Genomic DNA, 19137 nt, shown 5'->3' on the forward strand with positions numbered 1-19137 from the left:
AGCTCTGGAAAATCCCGGAGTTTCCACATTCTCATTGGCTGCCACATCAGCTTACTGTCATCAAACACACTGCAACCTACAACTACAACACAGCAACAGCAGGCAATGCAATATGATGGCTTAGTGTAGAGGACTCTGAAATCATGTTAGAGTCGGGGAAAAAAAAAAAAAAAACAGAAAACAGAAAAAGAAGATGCATAACAAGAAACTGAGTCACTCTAAAAAGGCTACTGGTGTGCAATTCCTAAAGATGTGATGATGGAGTATTTTCCAGTGTTTTTTCCTTGTCTAGTACAATCCATGTGTAATCTAATTATTTTGGTTGAAGCACTGCTGTTTTTGGACAGTCATTTCCTCTGGTTTTGGATGCTATGCAAATGGAAGGATTTTTGCATTTTGCGCTCACTTTTTTTTAAAACAGATGTTATGATGCATAACCGTGGAAACAAAGTTTTTTATTTACAACGTGGAGCAACAGATTAGCGTCTGAAAAGCTTAAACAATGCCTGAACTATGACAAATCCCATAGGAGTTGAAAAGGATGTTTCATGGAAGCGGAGCAAGACCAAAGAGCAGAGAGAGAAGGGAGAAGTTCAAACCATCTCCTCCATTGATCATAACAGTCCAATGGAGAAACTCCAATCTCGTTCTACCCGGTTTTCTAAAGGCTCTCCCAAACTTCATTAGAAGGCCGTACCTTTCTGCAAACGTGCACAACCACTTCGTATTTTCAATCCATGATGATTTTTTTTTTTAGCTATTTGACAGTCTTTGTTAGTATTTTGTGACGAATCGTACAAATGTACGCAATTCTTCACCGTGTTTGACAAATGCTCCTAATAAGTATTCATGTTTTGCCTGTGGATACAAAAACTACATAGTTGAAGCGAAATGTTAACATTGCTGTCCGAGTGCACTTCTGCATAAAATACGTCCAAAAACGTCTGACCAATCATACAACACAGTACTCTGTGGAAAAGAGTTCGACCAAAGCTTGGTGTCGAGAAGGGACAGCGGATGATGGAATATTTTTTTTGTTATACAACTACGTCAATGGGAGCCAATTTCGATGCTTTGGATAAAGTGTGGGAGAGCCTCAATATGATCTGTTGTTTTGTCAACCATCCAGGCCACTCAGCCCTTCTGGTTCAAGTCTACTTTGCATCCCCAGAACCAGAACTAAACTCAGAGAAGCAGCATTCAGTTTCTATACACCACAAATCTGGAACAAACTTCCATAAAACGGCTGAAATCGAGGCTAAAACCCCACCTGTTTAGAGCTGCCGTTGATCAATAACCCCTGGAACATCATGAACTCATCTGTTTTTCATCATTTTCCCTCATTTGTTTTGTGTTATTTTCCTTCTAATCATCCAAAACACGTTGAATTGCCTTGTTGCTGAAAATGTGCTATACGAATAAAAGTGCCTTGCCGCTGCTCCTGTTCACCGTATTAACTCCCCAGCATCTCATGTGCACACCTGTCCCTTGTGGCCTGCTGCCATGGCAACCCAAGTTCATTTCTTTTACCAGACAGCACGCAGCCAGATTTCCAGCTTCCATCCTCCCTTTCATTTTGCGTGAATCCATTACTGAAACAAAGCAACGCACAGTTGTGCACTGACACGCTCGGATAATCCGACTCCCACTCTCGTCAGAATCCAAAAAAAGAAAACATGCGCACACGTTTGAGCGTTTGAGGCAGACGGCAACAATACTGTGCATTAACGCAGCATTTAGTCTGCATTACAGTTCAACTTGTACATAAGATTTGGTCACTTGTGCACAAATGACACAATTAACTTTATTATCTAAATAAAACCCTCTTAGATGAGAAAATGAATCTGAAAAGCATGACTTCATTTGATGTAATTAGCATCGTAAGAAAAAAATATATCACTGCTAATAAACGTTTGGTTGCTTTTATGTGTTCCAGCCAGACTTTTCTTAACAAACCAAAACAACATCTATAACATGCCTTGTTTGCTCTTTTAGCGAGTGAATGGATTTCTGGTGCGAGCCCAGACATGTCACAATCTAAGAAAACAGTGGAAACAAAAAAAGTCTTGATACTTTCTTACACAATCTTAATGCAATCGCAACATTGCATTTCTCGTGTGAATCCGACAGCTGCTTGGAATCTCAGGTTTATTTTAGGCTTGAAACGAGCAGCAATTACAAAAGGTGGCAGGAAGCAGCTGGTAGGCAATTTAACATTTTAATGTATATGTCTGCAAATAAAAAGAAGAAATTCCAGTGACAAATTCAGTGCTTTTAAAGATAAATGGCAAATAATGTCCCATAATAAAAGAAAGGTAAAATAAAGTTCTGATAGTCTTTGATATTAGGTTTTAAAGAGAACCTCCACTTACCTGGTGCAATAAGAGGCTGAGCACTCACAGCTGTGATGCTGCGGCTCATATTTATAGCTCGAACTTCTGTGACCGCTTGACCATCTCCTTTCTTTGCTCCATCTGGTGGGCTGTCAGACGAACTGGACTTCACACCCGAGGAGGTCTGGGTCCCTTGGCTGGGATTCTTGATGAGTGAAGCAGGCTGGATGGGTACCGGACTCTGCTTCAAGCTCAGCGGAAGGGTCTGAGTCTGAGAGGAGGACGTGGTCGCCCCCTGCTGGCCACGAATAGCCAAGTTCTGAACCTGGTTCTTAAGACAAAGACATAAACTACAAATTATGTCTGGAGGATGGCATAGAAAACAGATATTCAGTCACTTTTTAAAGCAGTTTAAACAATATGATTTTATATTCCAAACCATTATTCTGTTAAACGTGGAAAAGTGTTAACTTCCTTTAATAAATAGATTAACAAATATGATGTCAACTGACTGGAATGTTATTTATTATAATCCAGTAAAGTCAGTCTACCTGTGAGGAGGCTTGTGTGGCGCTCTCAGACTGAACAGCCGTTACTGTAGCAGCTGGGGTGAAGATGAGCTGTGGGGACAGGGGAACGGCCCGACTCAGACTCCTGGCCACCTGCACCAGGTTACTCTGCTGAGCCTGCAAAGAGCCACACATTAAAAATTTAAATCAGAACTGAACATTAAAAAAAAATAATAATAAAATTGTGAGAGTGAATTAAATCATAAACTGCAAAATGGAGACAAAACCGCAAAAAAATTGTTCTGTTCTATTCTGGCTTTGTTATCCCTTTATTCTCAACGGTAAGAAACAACTAAAATTTGTAATCACTTGAGCATATATATTAAGTGAATCTATTCATAGTCACATTTAAAGTAAATTATTTGATAGGAACATTAATTAACATTTCTGCAAATGAAACAGAATTAGCCAAAAGGCTATTTTTAATCTGCCGTCCCTGGATAATTCTCAATTTGTCTTGCTAAAAACAAACAAAGGCCATACAAACAAGGTTGAAATGACTTGACTACACACATTTTTGTCAACAAATATAAACAATAAATACAAAAAAAAACGCAATTATCCCAAAAAGTATAAGTAATTAAAACTAATTAATTCATCTAGATAACAAAACACAGTTGGTTGCATGGTGGGGTTAGGATTAGGTACTTAATGTTCAAAATATTGGCAGATCTGATGCGATATGAACCATTTCTTTTACTGTTTTTTTAATTAGAATATAAGTGGTATGAGCGCTGATTGTTTGATGGACAGAGTTCCACTCCTGCACAGCTGAAACCGAAAAGGCAGTCTGACTAAAAGTCCATTTCCGGAGAGGAACAACACAATCTTCCCAGGTTGCTCTCGTTGATCAACATGCGATTGTGTAGGGAGGTTTGTGTGGCACTCTCATTCTAAAATGCAATGTGGCAGCTTGTCAGAATAGCTTTGACACATTCTGTGTAATTCAATTGTCTTAACTTTCCTCCCCCTTTTCCTGGTTGCTACATTGTTTTCTGGAAGATTTTTCAAACTGGTTTTGGAGACAGTTGTAATGCTGTTATGTTTTTTATCTTGACACAGTTGTTATGATCCATAGCTACAGCCACTTAAAGTTAAGGTTAGAAAAAGTGAGGAGGCACAACTTTAAATCTATTGCTGGGCGTGGAAGATGGATGCTCCCACAATTACTTGGATAAATGACTACCTGGCAGACCGACCATAGTTTGTAAACACTAAAAAGATTGTGTATGTCTGACCAGGTAGTCAGCAGCAAAAAAGACAATAAAGAACTGTGCTCTCACCATTGCGTTTCACTCTGTACACATCAGACTTCCAGTACAAGAGATGAGTCATATCTGCAGAAATACTCACTATTTCTGCAGATACTCTCTGAGTACAGAGAGCTGTTGGACCGCTTTGTGGCATGGTGCAAAAATAATCATCTCATTTGAATGAGACCATAAGAAAGACAGATTTCAAGGGAAATGGGAAAATATCAAATACTATTTCCATCATGGGGGAAATAACTCCGTGTTCACCTGGACAACAGACTGGACTGGAAAAATCAAAAGTGAAGCTTTTTAAAAGAAGGGGTAGAGCAGACTGTACTTCTTGAGAAAGTCTAAGCTTATGAGATATTGAATAAGCCTGTTGAGGCAAGTTGTGTAACCTTCTTCATCTGTTTGATTAGCACCATAAGAGACCGTGACTTAAAGAAGTTTAAAAAGATGATAGAGAAGGATGGTTCTGCTCTAGACTAAAACGTCTAGAGATTATCGTGCAAAGACCAGACCTTCTTTGCCACCACAGAGTGCAAAGAAGGATTCATAAAATAAAGAGCCTAGCGGACAACCATGAGCATCCTCTTCAGGAGACTGTCACACCACATATTCAGCCCGGCTTCTTCAGAGCTGTTGTGAGACAGACTGCTGCAGAAAAGCTCTACTGAACTTTTCTGTCTACAATGGCTCTGCTAAGACATCTGGACAGTCTGCGATGTAACATTTAATTTCCATTGGGGATTAAGAAAGTATTTTCACACAGATTCAAACATTTGTTTGTGGTTGTTTCTGTTAATAACATGACAGATACCTCTGACAATACCACACATGTGTACATTTGTGTTCCTAAGCTGTTCTTTTTAGGGACCACAGCTCCACAGACTGTACTACAGCCACATCTGGAGTGTTACCATTTTATAGGGATCCAAAAACTTAGTCTCAAAGGCAGTTTATGAGTGTGTTTTACTAATGAATGTTTGAAGCTTGTGTAAATGTGCCAGAAGCGCTGCTCCTCGTCTCTCTGCTCTCACCATCTGCTGCCGCAGGTACATCTGGGCCTGGCTGGGCGTGAGAGTGGATTGGCTGCCGAGCAGAACAGCTTGCTGGGAAATACTGGTGGGGGTGGAGCTTATGTTCTGGGCCCGACTGATCAACTGAGCCGCCGCCGGGGATGTGGTCAGGTTGATCTTTGGGAAGGAATTAACAGCATTATTATTTTATAGACCTCCATACCTTTGATGATATTAGCACAATGATTCTTTAATTCAGCACTTCAGATTTAAAGAGACAGCTTACACTCATTCAATTTCTTCAAAAGTAAAGCAGTTTGTTAACGTTGGACAGACATGAAAGCTCCGGGTTCCTGGCGTCACTTTATGTCCAAGATGATCTAACCAGACATTAATCTAAACTTTAAAAAGCTTTTAAGCAACAAGCTCAAAACTAAAAACTGCACTTACTGTAGCTTGAGTAGACCCTGTTTGCTGAGATGAAGTGCCATTCTGTGAGGAGCTTTGCCTGCCAGCTGCAATACTGGCCTGTCATAAAGCATAAAAGAGATGAGAGGACAAAGAGGTTCAGTTTCTGAAACAGGGTTTATGGCAGGTCTACAGCAGCATGAAGTGCAGGAATGGACAGCAGCTCCCTGCAAAAGTGTAATATTTTGTTATAGAACAACCAGTAAGATTCTTTATTATAATTAGACACAAACTAGAACATAATTGAGAAATGGAAGTAAAAAAAATATTTTAAAATTTTTTTTTTAATCTGAAAAGTGTGGCATGCATTTGTACGTACTCCTCCACCTCATATTATGATTGCATCAATGGTACAAACCTGAAAATACACAATAAAAGGTACCTGACTGACATATTACTGGTGATATATTTGCATTACACTTGAACAAGAACAGGACCAGTAATAAAAGGTTGCAGATTCAAGGTTTACTGCTGCTGGTCTTTTTTAACCCACTAGTCAAAACAAGCTTACATTTAGACTTCAAATAAATATTTTAAAATTGGAAATTAGTTGTCTTTCACTTTGAAACAAAAACTACCAAAATAAAGTCTGGATTACTATTATGGATGCACCAAAATGACAATTTGGTCTAATACAGGTACTTAAGATTAATATTACTGGTACGGTCAATAACATGTCCCTTTTGACACTATACAAGAAAGAACCTCCCCTCAAGAAACACATACTAACAGGAACAAAACTGAAATAAATGTTAATATTGTCCCAGCTTTGCTTATGGAATCCATTTATGTAACACAGTGAATATTTTATGCATCCCTAATATCTATAAGTCATTTAGACATCATTTACATGCATCTTCAACAAAAAAGAAAAAAATATTCCAATAAAGTATAATTAAGTTTGTATTTTGTTACTAAACAAATTATGAAAATGTGCATGCATATGCTGGTGAGGTTGGTTTGCTGACCTGCTGAACAGCTGCTAAGCTCTGCAGCTGGGCGGTGCTGAGGCTGTGCTGCTGCAGGGCTGCTGTTTGCAACATCAAATGCTGCTGCTGGGCAGCATACATCTGCTGCAGGTACTGTGCTGCTGTGTTTGGCTGTCTGTGTAGCGCCTGCTGAAAAACCTGCAAAACGAAGCCAGAGAATAAGAGAAATCTGAGAAATCTGGGTAGAGGCCTAACATTTCCCAGCCCAGCAAGACTCATTGAATAGCCATAGTCAACTTTTGGAAATGGAGAAAAAAAAAAGATCAAATTCAGTGGGTTTTTATCTTTGTCTGGAAGTAGAAGTTATTGATCTTTACTTTTCTTGCCTTCATATGCATTAACAGTGAAAAAGGAGATGACTCTTTTAAAAAAAGTTAAGTCAGGATGTCAAAGTAAACCTAATAGAAAAGAGAAGCACATTAAGTACAGTATCATAGTACAGTGATAAACATATACCACAAACGCCTCTCTATGGTGTTTATGATGACGTTCTGTGTGCTGCTGTCCTCTTTGGTTTGTATGATTTGCTTTGCATCATCACTTGTCATGCAATCGTCTCCCACCCTGTCATTTAATGGTCGAGATAACTCTAGGACTGCCTCCCAAAGTGGATCAGAGCAAGATAAGAGAGTATGATCTCACTTTCCGTGTCAATGCTTTCAAGTGATCGCTGAAGCATAAAGAGCAAATGTTGACCACAGATTGAAACTATGAGCTGAAAGGGGTTACAGTAAAGCTTCCATCGCACAAAATGTGGAAATTCAACAGAAAATGCCACTGCCAACATTTTAATGAGCCGTTTTTAAAAATATTTTTATATGAAAGTTTTTCTGGTCTTCCATGATTAGGAAAAACAAATTTGAAGACATCCCCAGTAATAAAAATAGTATGTGATTTATTTTTTTATTTTTGCTGAAGTTCTAAACACAAAATGACAAAAAACAATAATAATGACATTACTTTTTTTCATTTCACTAATTCAATTATCTAACACCAATTGGAAATTGAACTCATTTATAATTTAGGATTTCAGTAGTTTTGGCAACTGATAAGACTTCTCTCTAAGAAAAATACAGAAGAGTATTCAGACTGTCACTTTTAAAAAGAACACTAATTAGGAAATCAAGTTCTTAAATATTTGCAAACTAAACACCACATTTAAACACCAGAACTAAATGTTGTAAAGTGCAAGTATCCTCTACTATGTAAATTGACAACAAGACAACATGCTGACCTGAGGCTCATGGTGTCACACAACCATTCGGACCATCACCTCCAGCTCAGTTAGAGCTCAGCTCAGTTAGAGCATCAATCAACAGTTTTTTGGTGACTGAGCTGAGCTCACTAAGAGCTCAGCTCAGTCACCAAAAAACTGGTGATTGATGTTTTACTTTTAGCTGTCAGAGCAAAAAAAAGGAAAGAAAAAAAAGGAGGGATCTGTGAAACAATAAACCTGCTGTCAAAGAATTAGCACTGAAAGTTGAGCAACCCTCATTCAAGCAGAGGCAAAGCCTTTGTAGAGGTTTGCCCTTCAGTAAAAAGGTCAAGAGCACTAAAGCGCCTAAGGCCCATTAGCATTCCTTCAACCAGTTAGGCGCCACTCTGTTTCCTTCTTCCCCATGTCATTTATTTCCAATTTGAAGCAGGATTAAAGCGTATGTTCAGATATAAAAAAGCACCAACAGATGGCAGTAGAGTGAAGAAATATGCCCACACAAATAAGTGATAGTGCTTCAACTCCAAACCGCTCACCTGAACCGTTTGTCGGTCGGGCATCTCACTATAAATTGATATCTGTCGCACCGCCTGTCTTCCTGCTGAAGTGCTGTTACTGGAACTACTGCTTGTAATACTACCACTATTGTTACTACTACTGCTAACACTGTTGCTGCTGCCTGAGGTGGTAGAAGCAGTGATAGTAGAGGTAGAAGCACTAGTGCTAACAGCTACGGCACTGGAGGAGCTGCTGGTTGTGGCGGGAGTGGAGGTGGAGGAGCTGCTGGTTGTGGAAACTGTCCCAGTGCTGCCAGTGGTGGAGGCAGGGGCCCCAGGTTCACTCTCCATGGTGCCCTCTGCTCTTCTCACCTTTGACCCCCGGCTCCTCTGAATGGCTCTCCTGTGCCTGGAAGACAGAAAAAAGGGAAGTCCATGAGGGGGAAAAAAACAGCTCTTACAAGTCTTCCTTTGAACAGAAACATTGAAAAATTGTGAATAAATTCAAAGAAATACACAAAACGCCCGATATAAAAACCATCAGAACATATATTGGAAACAGATCAACAATGTAGAAAATAGGACAACAATGTATCTTCTTATTCAGGGAAGATATTTTTATATATTTTTAGCAAAAACTGACTAGGAAGCCAATGTAGCTGTCCAGCAAGAAAGGTCAGTGCTTATCTTCAAAATAAAAGTTTGGTTTTTTTTAACTAAAGCCAGCAGATTCAGTTGTGATTGGAACATTTAAAGTCTTGCATGTTTAAATTTGGATGTTGTATTGGAACACAAAGAAGAGCCAGATCTGAGCCAGAAATGCTAATGTCTCTTCTACATGATGGCTTTATATGAATTATTGCTGCAGGTTATTAGCTAAAATGCTTATGTAATATTGTTAAATATGGTAATGATGAAATCAGTTGCAATTAACCCACTTTTTTTTCCCCCAGTACTCCCATCTTCATCATCTCAAATGACTCAGCCATATGCTCCATCAGCTGATGGCATCTCAGCCACCAACTTCTATATCAGGTGTGAGCGTCGCAATCTATTCTGCTGATCCATCAAATTATTGGCATGCAGAATAAATGAGCTACTTGAAGCATCCATTGCATTTTAAAGTAAAAAAAAAAAAAAAACATTATTCATTTTTAACAAAAAATTAAGAAAATTACACTATGTGACTTTTGAATCAAGTTATGGAACATTTTAAAATTAATACTGGATCTTGCTGTCAGTTACTGTGACAACGCAAAGTTTCAGAAGCCCTTCCTGTTAAAACCCCTGTTGGGGAACATGGTCATTTATATATTCTCCTGATTTTTCTGGAATGAAGAAAACACTGTTGGCTCAATAACTAATTATTTCAGCTATGCTACTTTTCTAACTTTTGTTAAATAGGTCAGGTTCAGCAGAAGAAGCTGCTTTACATGTTTTACTTGTGTGGGTTGTTTTTTGAGGTGTGCCTCTAATCCTTATTCCTGCCATACTGGTACTTGTTCATCGTTTAGATATGTTCACTTCAAGACAGTCTGGTTGATGACTTAGTTTGCTGAAAGACCTGTCCAAGTTAGATACTCAGTAATTTTTCACAGCAATTAAAAATTGCCCATAGGGATGAGATGACTTTTCAAATAAGGGATCATGTTCAAAATCTGATCATGGAAAAATACATTTATAATTTCCCATTTTTAAGAGATTTTTAAAACTTTACATTTCTTGTTAATTTTCTTTCACCACATTAGAAGGAATAATTACTGCTTCTTTTATAAAATCCTTTTAAGGCTTGGTTCTGTTTTATTTATTAATGCCGGAGAAAATGGGTTGTGAGCTCTCCACAGATGATATGAGCCGAGCCTCAGCACGACATGTGAAGATGGAAGCACAGAAAGCAGCTTTCTTTGGCGTGATATTTAGTTTTATCAAGCCTATACATAAGGCTCTGAAAAATAAGTGTTTTTGTAAAGCTTTTTTTTTACATCTAATAAAAGTCAGAATAGACAAAAAAGCTTTCATTAAACATTTTTTCTTTAAGTACAAGAATGTTTAGAAATCAATCCTTGATTTAGCATAATATGAATGTCAGAATGAAAATGTCAACAAGAGCACATTAGTAGACCTCCAGCATCCTGCAACACTGCTTATACACATAACAAACAGCACACCAGGCATGTAGCTTCAGCTCCTGTTTTGAACCTCTTTAGGTGCTGTTTACATTTCTAGGGATAAGAAGAAAAATGTTGTCTGTCAACCTTGATCGTTCAAGTCAGAAACTTAACCGATAGATTGGATCTGCTAGACTTAAAGGTCAGAGGTGATCACATTAACGTATACGTCAAGGAGCTAAGAGAAAGTGAGGAGAAAAGGCTGAGTGTGCAGGCTAAGGATTTAAATGGGCTGGAGTGAAAAGAGGGTGTGATGGAAGTAATTAAATAAAGGAGGAATGCTGCCGTCATGCTGCAAATCCTGAGCCATTTCCTCTCACTCCTCACTATTCTTTCAGGAGGAGCAGCGACCAAAGCACAGCTCCATATTCCACTTATGCTGCAAAGGAAAACACTGATTCCCCTCAACACTAAATAGAACCAAATGGCTCCAATGGGCCTCCAGTAAACAATAAAAGTATTTGAACTCTATAAGCTAAATTGCATCCTAGCGTCTACATTGTGGTCGTATAAAGGTCAAAGTCTATTCAGATAATCAGTGGTCGATGGTAAACAAAGCACCACTGCTGCAGAAAAAAAAAACCTGCCAGGCTGTATTTTAGCATCATTAGAGTGCATCCCAGACTCTGCCACCATATGACTGGAGAGGACAGAGAATCCCCTCTGGTAATGATGGCTTATACCGCTGTCTCTCTGAGCAGAGTCACCCATCCATCAGTGGATGTCTGGATCCAATGGAAGAACACCCCCCACTCTGATCAAATTCTGCTTTCACATATGAAATGTGGCTTTAAAATGGATTTGCATGGAAAAACAAACAAACATGCCATTTAAAAAAGGGGAGAAACTGAAATGCTTGATAGAAAAGTCTCAGCACTACGAGTCAAAACAATAATATTACATTATGAGCACTTTTATGTGGACATATTGATCTACTCGTGGGACTGTCAGTTTTGTGTCTGGAGGATCCAGCAGAATAACGAAAGACTGTCAGACAGACTGGCTGCCTCTAAAAGCTCATATCACAATAAGGAAGTGCTGAGCCTCCATCAGGCAGGCTCCCTCCTCCACCTCCATATAGGACAACTCGGATGACCCACATTAAAAAAAAAAAAATAATTAATTAAAAGAAGAAAAAAAAAAACACAATGAGAAAGCACTTCTCTGCACTAATTGATGTGGAGTCTCCCTTTAAAAGCCAGGATGCCCACAGAGAAAAAATGCCTATGAGGATGGATGCGTATGTGCAGAGGTGCCGAGACAAAAGCCCCCCAGCCCTCAAGCTCCCTACCTCCTCCGACACCCCCAACGTGATGCAGGGGTATGATGCCCCATCCCCCGGGAGCGCGCTGTCCTCCTGCAGGATGCTGCTCCTCTTTGTCTGTCTGACTGCGTGACAGGCTGGTCGGCTGACTGAGGGAACGAATGAGCGCGTGTGAGGGTTGTTTCTGTGCTACATCCAAGAACCCCGAGCCCCTCTCATCAACCCCCAACACGCAGCCAGCTCGTCATTCCAGCATCCGACCCCCTGATTATGTGGTTGCCTAGCGACGGCCAATGGGATGCTTGTGGAATCCTCGTGCAGAGTAGCATGCGGATTGGACAACGGGCGCCTCTCTAATGAGGATGATGGTAATGTCTTACCATCATCCTCTCTCCTCCCCCTCAAATGTTGCCTGAATACTGAATTAATTTTAATGCATTGAATATACTGACTGATTAAAACAGACCAGCATTATTTTAATTTATTTTTATGAACCTGCAATTTTAAATAAAGCAATTGCCGTAATACTACATTTCTTAGTAGAAATCAGAAAACTCTTCTACCTTTTAATTTTGGTTGATGCTGGAAAAAAAATGAATAACCTACATTGGCTAATATAAATATTTGAATCAGAACTACAACAGTAAAGGAGATAGATTACATACCTAAAACGGACAAATTAAATACAGAGGAACAGATTTGCCAAAATAATACAGAAAATCTGATTATTTCAAGGTAAAAAAAAAAAAGGTAGACCAAATGTTTATCATAATTTAGCCACTTCCCAGTGAATTATCACCATTTATTCCAAAACACAATACGAGTATGAATCAGAACTTACGAAGTACATGTGAGTCAGATCACAGCAAAGAACTAGCATCTATTCATAGGAGGTACAGAAATAAAATGCAAAACAGCAGTCCCTGAAAGCCACATATTAAAAAGGTAAAATGAGATAGCTTTCAAGCTGAATTTAAACTCATCTTAAATGACATTAGAATTCATTCCGGTGGGATAGAGAAGAGGAAACGCGGGGATAATGGCATACTTATGGTCTGCCCCCAGAACATTAGCACGTCATCCCAACTGCGGCCCTGTATGAAATGTAGCTATTTGAGTCATTTGCCAGTGCAATGTAGAATTGATTGGGGCCAACCATGCGCAAACCTCATTGATTATCATCTCCTCATTAGCATATAGATTAGCTAATGGTGCAGCCAGAAACACAAGCCTGGAGTCTCACACTTGGCTAACAGAGCTATGCACCAGAAGGGGGTCAAACGAATAGCAAAGACCACAGATGGGGTGGCTCAATTGAACGTGAGGTTTTTAGATGACGGATCTGGGGACCAGGAAGCTATAAGAAAAAACAGCACAAGGAGGTGCTTTAATAAAACAGAGGTTACCTTTCTTAAAAAAAAAAAAAAAAGTTTTAAAGGGATCTTGTGCTAAGGTAGCAATGTTATGAAACAGTTATAAATCAAGTGATTGAAGGCATTATTTTTAATCCCCTATAAAACAAATAAAAAAGGTTGAACTAGCAAAAAAAAAAGTTTAATGAGGGAAATTTAAAGGGGTGCAAGAAAAAAATGCCTTATTTGAGCTTTATATCATGGTACAAATCAATTCCCTCATCAAATGGAAGTGGAGTGTTGCTTTGACTCATTCATGCAAGTTTGAGAAATCCTTGAATCCTCCAAGGCTGCTTTAACGTCTGTTCAAACAATGCTCCGCCTATGTACCCAAGGCTCCACCTTTGAGCTTGACTCCCCAGTCGAACATCCCTCCTCCACTCTGATCCTCTAGACTAGCAGCAGCAGAGATTATCATTGCCAAACACCAGGTGGAACTGCATATCTGCTGGAATTATTATGCAAACTCCAACACTCCTAAGAACGGTTGTACACAACATCAATGAATTGCATGGAGAAGCATTATTGTGATGATGTGCAGAAGGGGGAGTGACAGAAAAGTTAATAGGTTCTTAAAGAGACAACAGCCAATTTTAAGGAGTCAGATTAGTCTGATAAAAACACAATTTTTATAGCTAAAGGTAACAGTTACAAACTGTGCTATAAAATGGCATTATGTGCCTAGAAAATACTGTTATTTTGTTAAATTAGGGTAAGTGTTGAAAATTTATTTTACAGCAAACCATTATAGGGAATTTTTAATAAATTCTATAGCTGGATTCACCCATGTGTGTCTTCAATTATGTCTTGGCAGTGAGTTCCAACCTGTATTCACCCAGAATGTGTGTAGGACCCACCAGCCCAACTTATTAATTTTTATAGTCAGAGTTCAAACTGATTTACATGGTGTAAGAAAATAGTCCTATCATTAGGAACATCATCATTCTAAATTAGAAGGATTAACAGAAATATTTGAATATAACTCAAGTCTAATAAATACATAATCGCTCAAGGCTTTTTTTTTTATTATTTCAGTTTTAATTAGGATTCTTTACTTGACATGCATTGTAATCTCTAAGTTGTCATAATATATTATATAATTATAACTTTCATAATAATTAAAGGCTTGGAATTCCTCATAATTATAATTTCCATGAGAACATAATGATTGCAATGTCAGAAACTATAATTTTATTGTATAATTAAATAATAATGCCAATACTTTTCTGTTAGATTTACTAAACACCAAATTTTTAAAAAATGGACGGTTAAAAAACAAAAAAAAAACAAGCACGTGTCAATGTCCTCACATCTTCATTTCATGAAAATACTGGATCAAGTCAAAAGAAGTCCTTTAAAGAATGCTGAAAAAAATATATATATACATAAAAGTAGATCATTCGGTTATGCATGTCCTGAGGCTGAATAGATTGCAGTCCTTATCTCAACAGTAACCAGAGCAGTGCCTATGTGAGTGTCTTGTGTAAGACACAAAAATACCCAAGATCTCGAGGCAAAGTTGCTTGGTTACCCATAATTGAGCCATCCAACTGAATTTGACCTTAACTTCACAAATGAATAAACCAGCACAAAATGAGTCTGACATCTTTTCAGGTTAAGTTTGTTGAGTGCCTTCAAAATTCCAGCAGCCCCATGCTGTGAAGGTAACAAAACATTTGCACTTCACCCTTTAAAGATGCCCATGGGCTCTGTCAATTTGGACTCATTAAAAAGAGAACTAAAGATTCAATAAATGCTAAAGATCGTTTGGATTGTTAAAATATGGGAGAAGCAGACCAAGAGGTGGAGACATAGGTTGAAAGGGATACACACAGATTTTCATTCTAAACTTGAAGTGTCACAGTTAAGTAGTTCAGTCAAAGCTTGCCAATTACCAGCATGCTTCGCTCAAGACGTATTTCTAATCCGTGTTCCAGGCATCATCTAGGGAAACTTTAACTCGCAAAGAAAAAGAAATGGGTCAAGCGTGAGCCAAGATGAATAATAAAATAAAACCAATGTGGGTTTCAAAGTACAATTCAAGCAAAATAGGGCTCCACAATATTAGTCTTGTAATCTCAGTACTATTTTCCAAGATTGCAATTACAATGCGAGTGGCAGTAAACTGACATCTCCCTCAGTCCCATCTCTCATCTTTCATTATGATTCTCTGTGACCTTAAGCATACTGAGTCCTATCATCTGTGTGATGGGCAGCTAATGCAGTGAGACTCCATGTATTATTGCCAGGCAATATGGGAATTTCTCAATTTCTCACTCTTTGATAGCAATACCCAACTACTGAATTTCAAACTGATCTTTCAAATATATATACATCACGTACACCAGGCATTAGAATGATCATATATGAACAATATACTGTATAATGTAGTCGTAAATATAAAAACAAAGACCTTTCAGAATAATATTTAAGTTGACTGATGTATAAGTTTACAAAATAAAAGACTTTTGTAAAAAATTACTCTGTTCAAAATTAACAGTGTAAAACAACATGTTTTTTATGTTCAAATGCCAAATCCAATCATTAGTCTTTAAGCCTTTTTCACAACATGGGTATGTAGTACATAGTTTTTATGTTCCATATTGTGCCAAGTCCTGGGACCTCAATAAAACAGCATGGTGTGTTTGGCTGTCTTTTTGTATGAGTGGTAGATTTGCTCAAAAAAAAGTGGAAGAAGTTTTGCATTTCTCCTGCAATAACTAATTCTTTAAACAGCAAGAGACCCCCATAAAGCCCAAGAGCGGCCCCTCAAGGTCACAGACACAGAGAAAAATCCACAGTGGGGAAAGTGGTGAACCACTGAACCAAGACCTAAGTGCAAGCATTGTGTTGGTATTTCTTCTACAAGTACACTTGGCTTACCTTTTCAAGGATACCCGCAGCAGCAGCAGATCACGGTTTAGGTCTGCAAAGCAAAGAAAATTACTCTAACAACCACTGCTTTTAGTTCACACATCCACATTTCCACTCATTTATAAAATTCAGAGTAAAGTTTCAACACTTGAAATCCAAAGTTAAATCCAAAAACATTCATGAGGATTCTAGCTGTTTTGTAGAACAAAATAAAGTAATTACCTTCACAAGAAAGCACAATTGGCATCTTGGAAACATCTGTTGACTATTATGCCAACCAAAGCATTCCAACTGTTCTGCTTTTGCGTACAAAAATAGAAGTAGCAATATTTGGGCTACTGAAACACACTGGGAAGTCAGACTGTTCATTTAATATGCATCCAATGAATGGCTAAATAAGTGACATAAAGGTGAGGGAAAACATATTTCTCATTTAAACTTGGGGAAAGTGTCTGTTTTTTCTTCTCTTGTGAGATTAACAAACCTTGTTCATAATATAAAAAATAAGTACACTAATACACTAGTAACAGCTTTAGTTATCTGTTATGAGAACAGAAGTGAAAAGAATTATCTTTGACCAGGATCACAGGTTTAAAAGGCAGCTATTCCTTAAGAACAGCTTGCAATGCTTTAAACTGGACAATATTCCAACTTGTAAGCCTGACAGAAAAGTCTATAAGTATTTTCTGTAGCCATGTGTCTAGCTTTATTCTTATGCCTCATTTCCACTGAGTGGTATGGCATGAGTCAGTACAGTTCGGTATGCTATTTTATCTGTTTTCACTGTTAAAGCGGCCCATACAACCGACCCATACTGTAACATACGACTTGCACAGCCGTAGCTCCACTACGGATTCGGTGGAGCTACTGGCGTCACACAATGAAGTCCATTGACTGGGGGGCAGAAAAATGCCACTGTTTGCGACAAGTAAAACAGTCGCAAATGTGTGACATCAGATGACTCTAATGAGGATCGGTATGAAAATAAACACAGGTGCAAAAAAAAACAAGGAAAAACAAATTGATGTGCAAAGATTTAGATACATTGTATGAAATGGTTTGTGTAAATAAGTGAGGAGTAAAAGGCGTGAGAGACAGGATACTTTTTAGTATTAGTGTCATAATGCATGCTTGGTCAATAAATAAGCCTCCAGTCACTAGGTGGCAGAAGTTCTCAAACTAATAAACCGGCTCCCTGTTCAAACCCTGAGGAAGACGTAGCTTACACAGACACACCAGCAAAGTTGATGGAGGAGAGATAGATTTGTGACAATAAAAACAAAAGTGGCAGAAGCAAGTGAAGCAAGGGATATTAGCTGGCAGAAAAAGACCAGCAAATACAACAAAGCCGACACAGTCCTTGTGTTTACACCAAATGCACTTTTCATCTCTTCTGACAACATAAAATATAAAAAATATTGTTGCAAATTTTGCATAAAAAATGTAAAAAAGTTACATATTCTTTTGAAAAGGAATAAGGTGATCAAGATAACAAGTAACCAATGTTTGCAGTTTTAAAAAGTTTTGAATGCTACTCTGTTTAGACTGAAAAGTGCCTACCACAGTGAATTATTTGCACCTCATCTCTTCTGAGAGTCCCACAGTCTAAGGTGTCTTGATTAAATGTTCCACATTGAGTTAATTAAGTAACCTTGGAAATTGTTTTAAAACTTAAAACAATACATGAGCTACAACAATTTAAAATTTAAGTTACTGTTTAGGAATGGTAAGGCATAGGTATGAATTAGGGATACAAATTGTGGAAGGAGCAAAGTGACTCTGATCTGTTTTTTGTACACAGCTGTGTTGGTTCCTTATGCATGTATGTCAACTGAAGAACTGCCAATGTAAAAACTAGCCCACAAACAACGGCTAAACGCAGATAAACTGATCTGCAGAAGGTCTTAGGCTATCTCAACACAACTGTTGTGACTGACAGCACAGATAAAATGGGATCTACTCTCTGCTATTGGTATAATAAACTAGAACTGAAACAAGTAATTTATATTCTTCCTCATAAAAATTTAAGATAATTCTGACCTGCTAAGTGTACAACTGATTTTTGGACATTTGTAATGACTCCTGATTAGTGGCAGAATGCCTGCCTATCATTGGTGAGCTCCATCTGTCAAAAAAGCAGCTTCTCGACTGAACCTAAGGCCGCGGAGATGAGGGAAGTTTCTGAACCAGGCAGCTTATGGCTAACATTAGCTAATATTCTTTTAAGTAATGAAACATAGCACAGAAACAACTGAAATACAGAAAGAAACTGTAGTTCGCCTTAATACATAAACGTTTCGGTTACTTGCTTGTTATTCGTAGCTCATTTCCCCCTGAACTCCAACACAAATTCCACCACAAAACTAGCTAATGTTAGCTAGAGATGAAGTCTCGTTTGTTTACAACAATAGTACACTTTGTGTGAATGAGGAAACGTGCACCAGACTCCGCCGTGTAACCGATTATCAGCGTTAGCCTCGGTGCTAGAATCCATTGCATGCCTGCATGCCTCTGTTTTGGGCCCCCTGGACAGGCATTAGCTTGCACAGCCGTTTAACCTCACGCGTTCCGACACAAACAGGCACAACTGACAGAGCCGTGCCATCCGCGTCATTCTGTTCCACGGGGTTAAACGTTTGTCACCTTACCGTTTTCAAGAAAACTGAAGCCTCCCGCCTCGTTTTAGCTTTCGGTTCCTAGTTGTCCCTCCAAATATTCTTCTACCTGAAATTTTGGACGGTAGCTCGGTGCGCCCAATAGGCTTCGATCAGACCAGCAGCAGCACAGCAGCAGAAGCAAGAAACTCTTGTATTTGCATTCCATTCTGGCGACGTCAGACTAATATGACCAATAGGATTAGAGTATGGTTTAATCCCACCCCTTTTTATTGCAACCACGCCCCTTCCTCTCCGTTGTCAAATGGACGCCACTTTACTGTTTCCATGGCAACATAAAGGTCTGTCCTTCTGCTGCACTCTGTCTGAAAAATGCAAGATAATAAAACGCTTCCCAAGAGGGACAGGGGAAAATGCCACTGTTACCTCTTTGGTAACAATCTTTTACATCTTTTGGTCT

The 19137-nt window shown here is 38.6% G+C and overlaps 1 protein-coding gene across 2 annotated transcripts in view; it reads right to left on the bottom strand.

Annotated features, from left to right (window-relative positions):
* The window catches only part of phc2b (polyhomeotic homolog 2b (Drosophila)), a 32940-nt gene extending 14057 nt beyond the window's left edge, over positions 1-18883 (bottom strand). The window contains exons 1-8 of one of the 2 annotated variants that reach the window (XM_007546952.2): positions 18711-18883; positions 16072-16114; positions 8384-8753; positions 6611-6769; positions 5625-5702; positions 5196-5351; positions 2885-3019; positions 2373-2664 (exon numbers count right to left, since the gene is read on the bottom strand). In XM_007546952.2, coding sequence (XP_007547014.1) covers positions 2373-2664; positions 2885-3019; positions 5196-5351; positions 5625-5702; positions 6611-6769; positions 8384-8695 — 1132 coding nt within the window. In that variant the 5' untranslated portion in view covers positions 8696-8753; positions 16072-16114; positions 18711-18883. Of the gene's footprint in view, positions 1-2372; positions 2665-2884; positions 3020-5195; positions 5352-5624; positions 5703-6610; positions 6770-8383; positions 8754-11803; positions 11994-16071; positions 16115-18710 lie in introns of those variants that run through there. The other variant, XM_007546951.2, reaches the window with a different exon arrangement.
* Between the last annotated feature and the right edge of the window lie 254 nt (positions 18884-19137).

Source organism: Poecilia formosa, unplaced genomic scaffold (genome assembly GCF_000485575.1).
Source record: "Poecilia formosa unplaced genomic scaffold, Poecilia_formosa-5.1.2 Scaffold18, whole genome shotgun sequence".
In the NCBI taxonomy this organism is placed as follows: Eukaryota; Metazoa; Chordata; class Actinopteri; order Cyprinodontiformes; family Poeciliidae; genus Poecilia; species Poecilia formosa.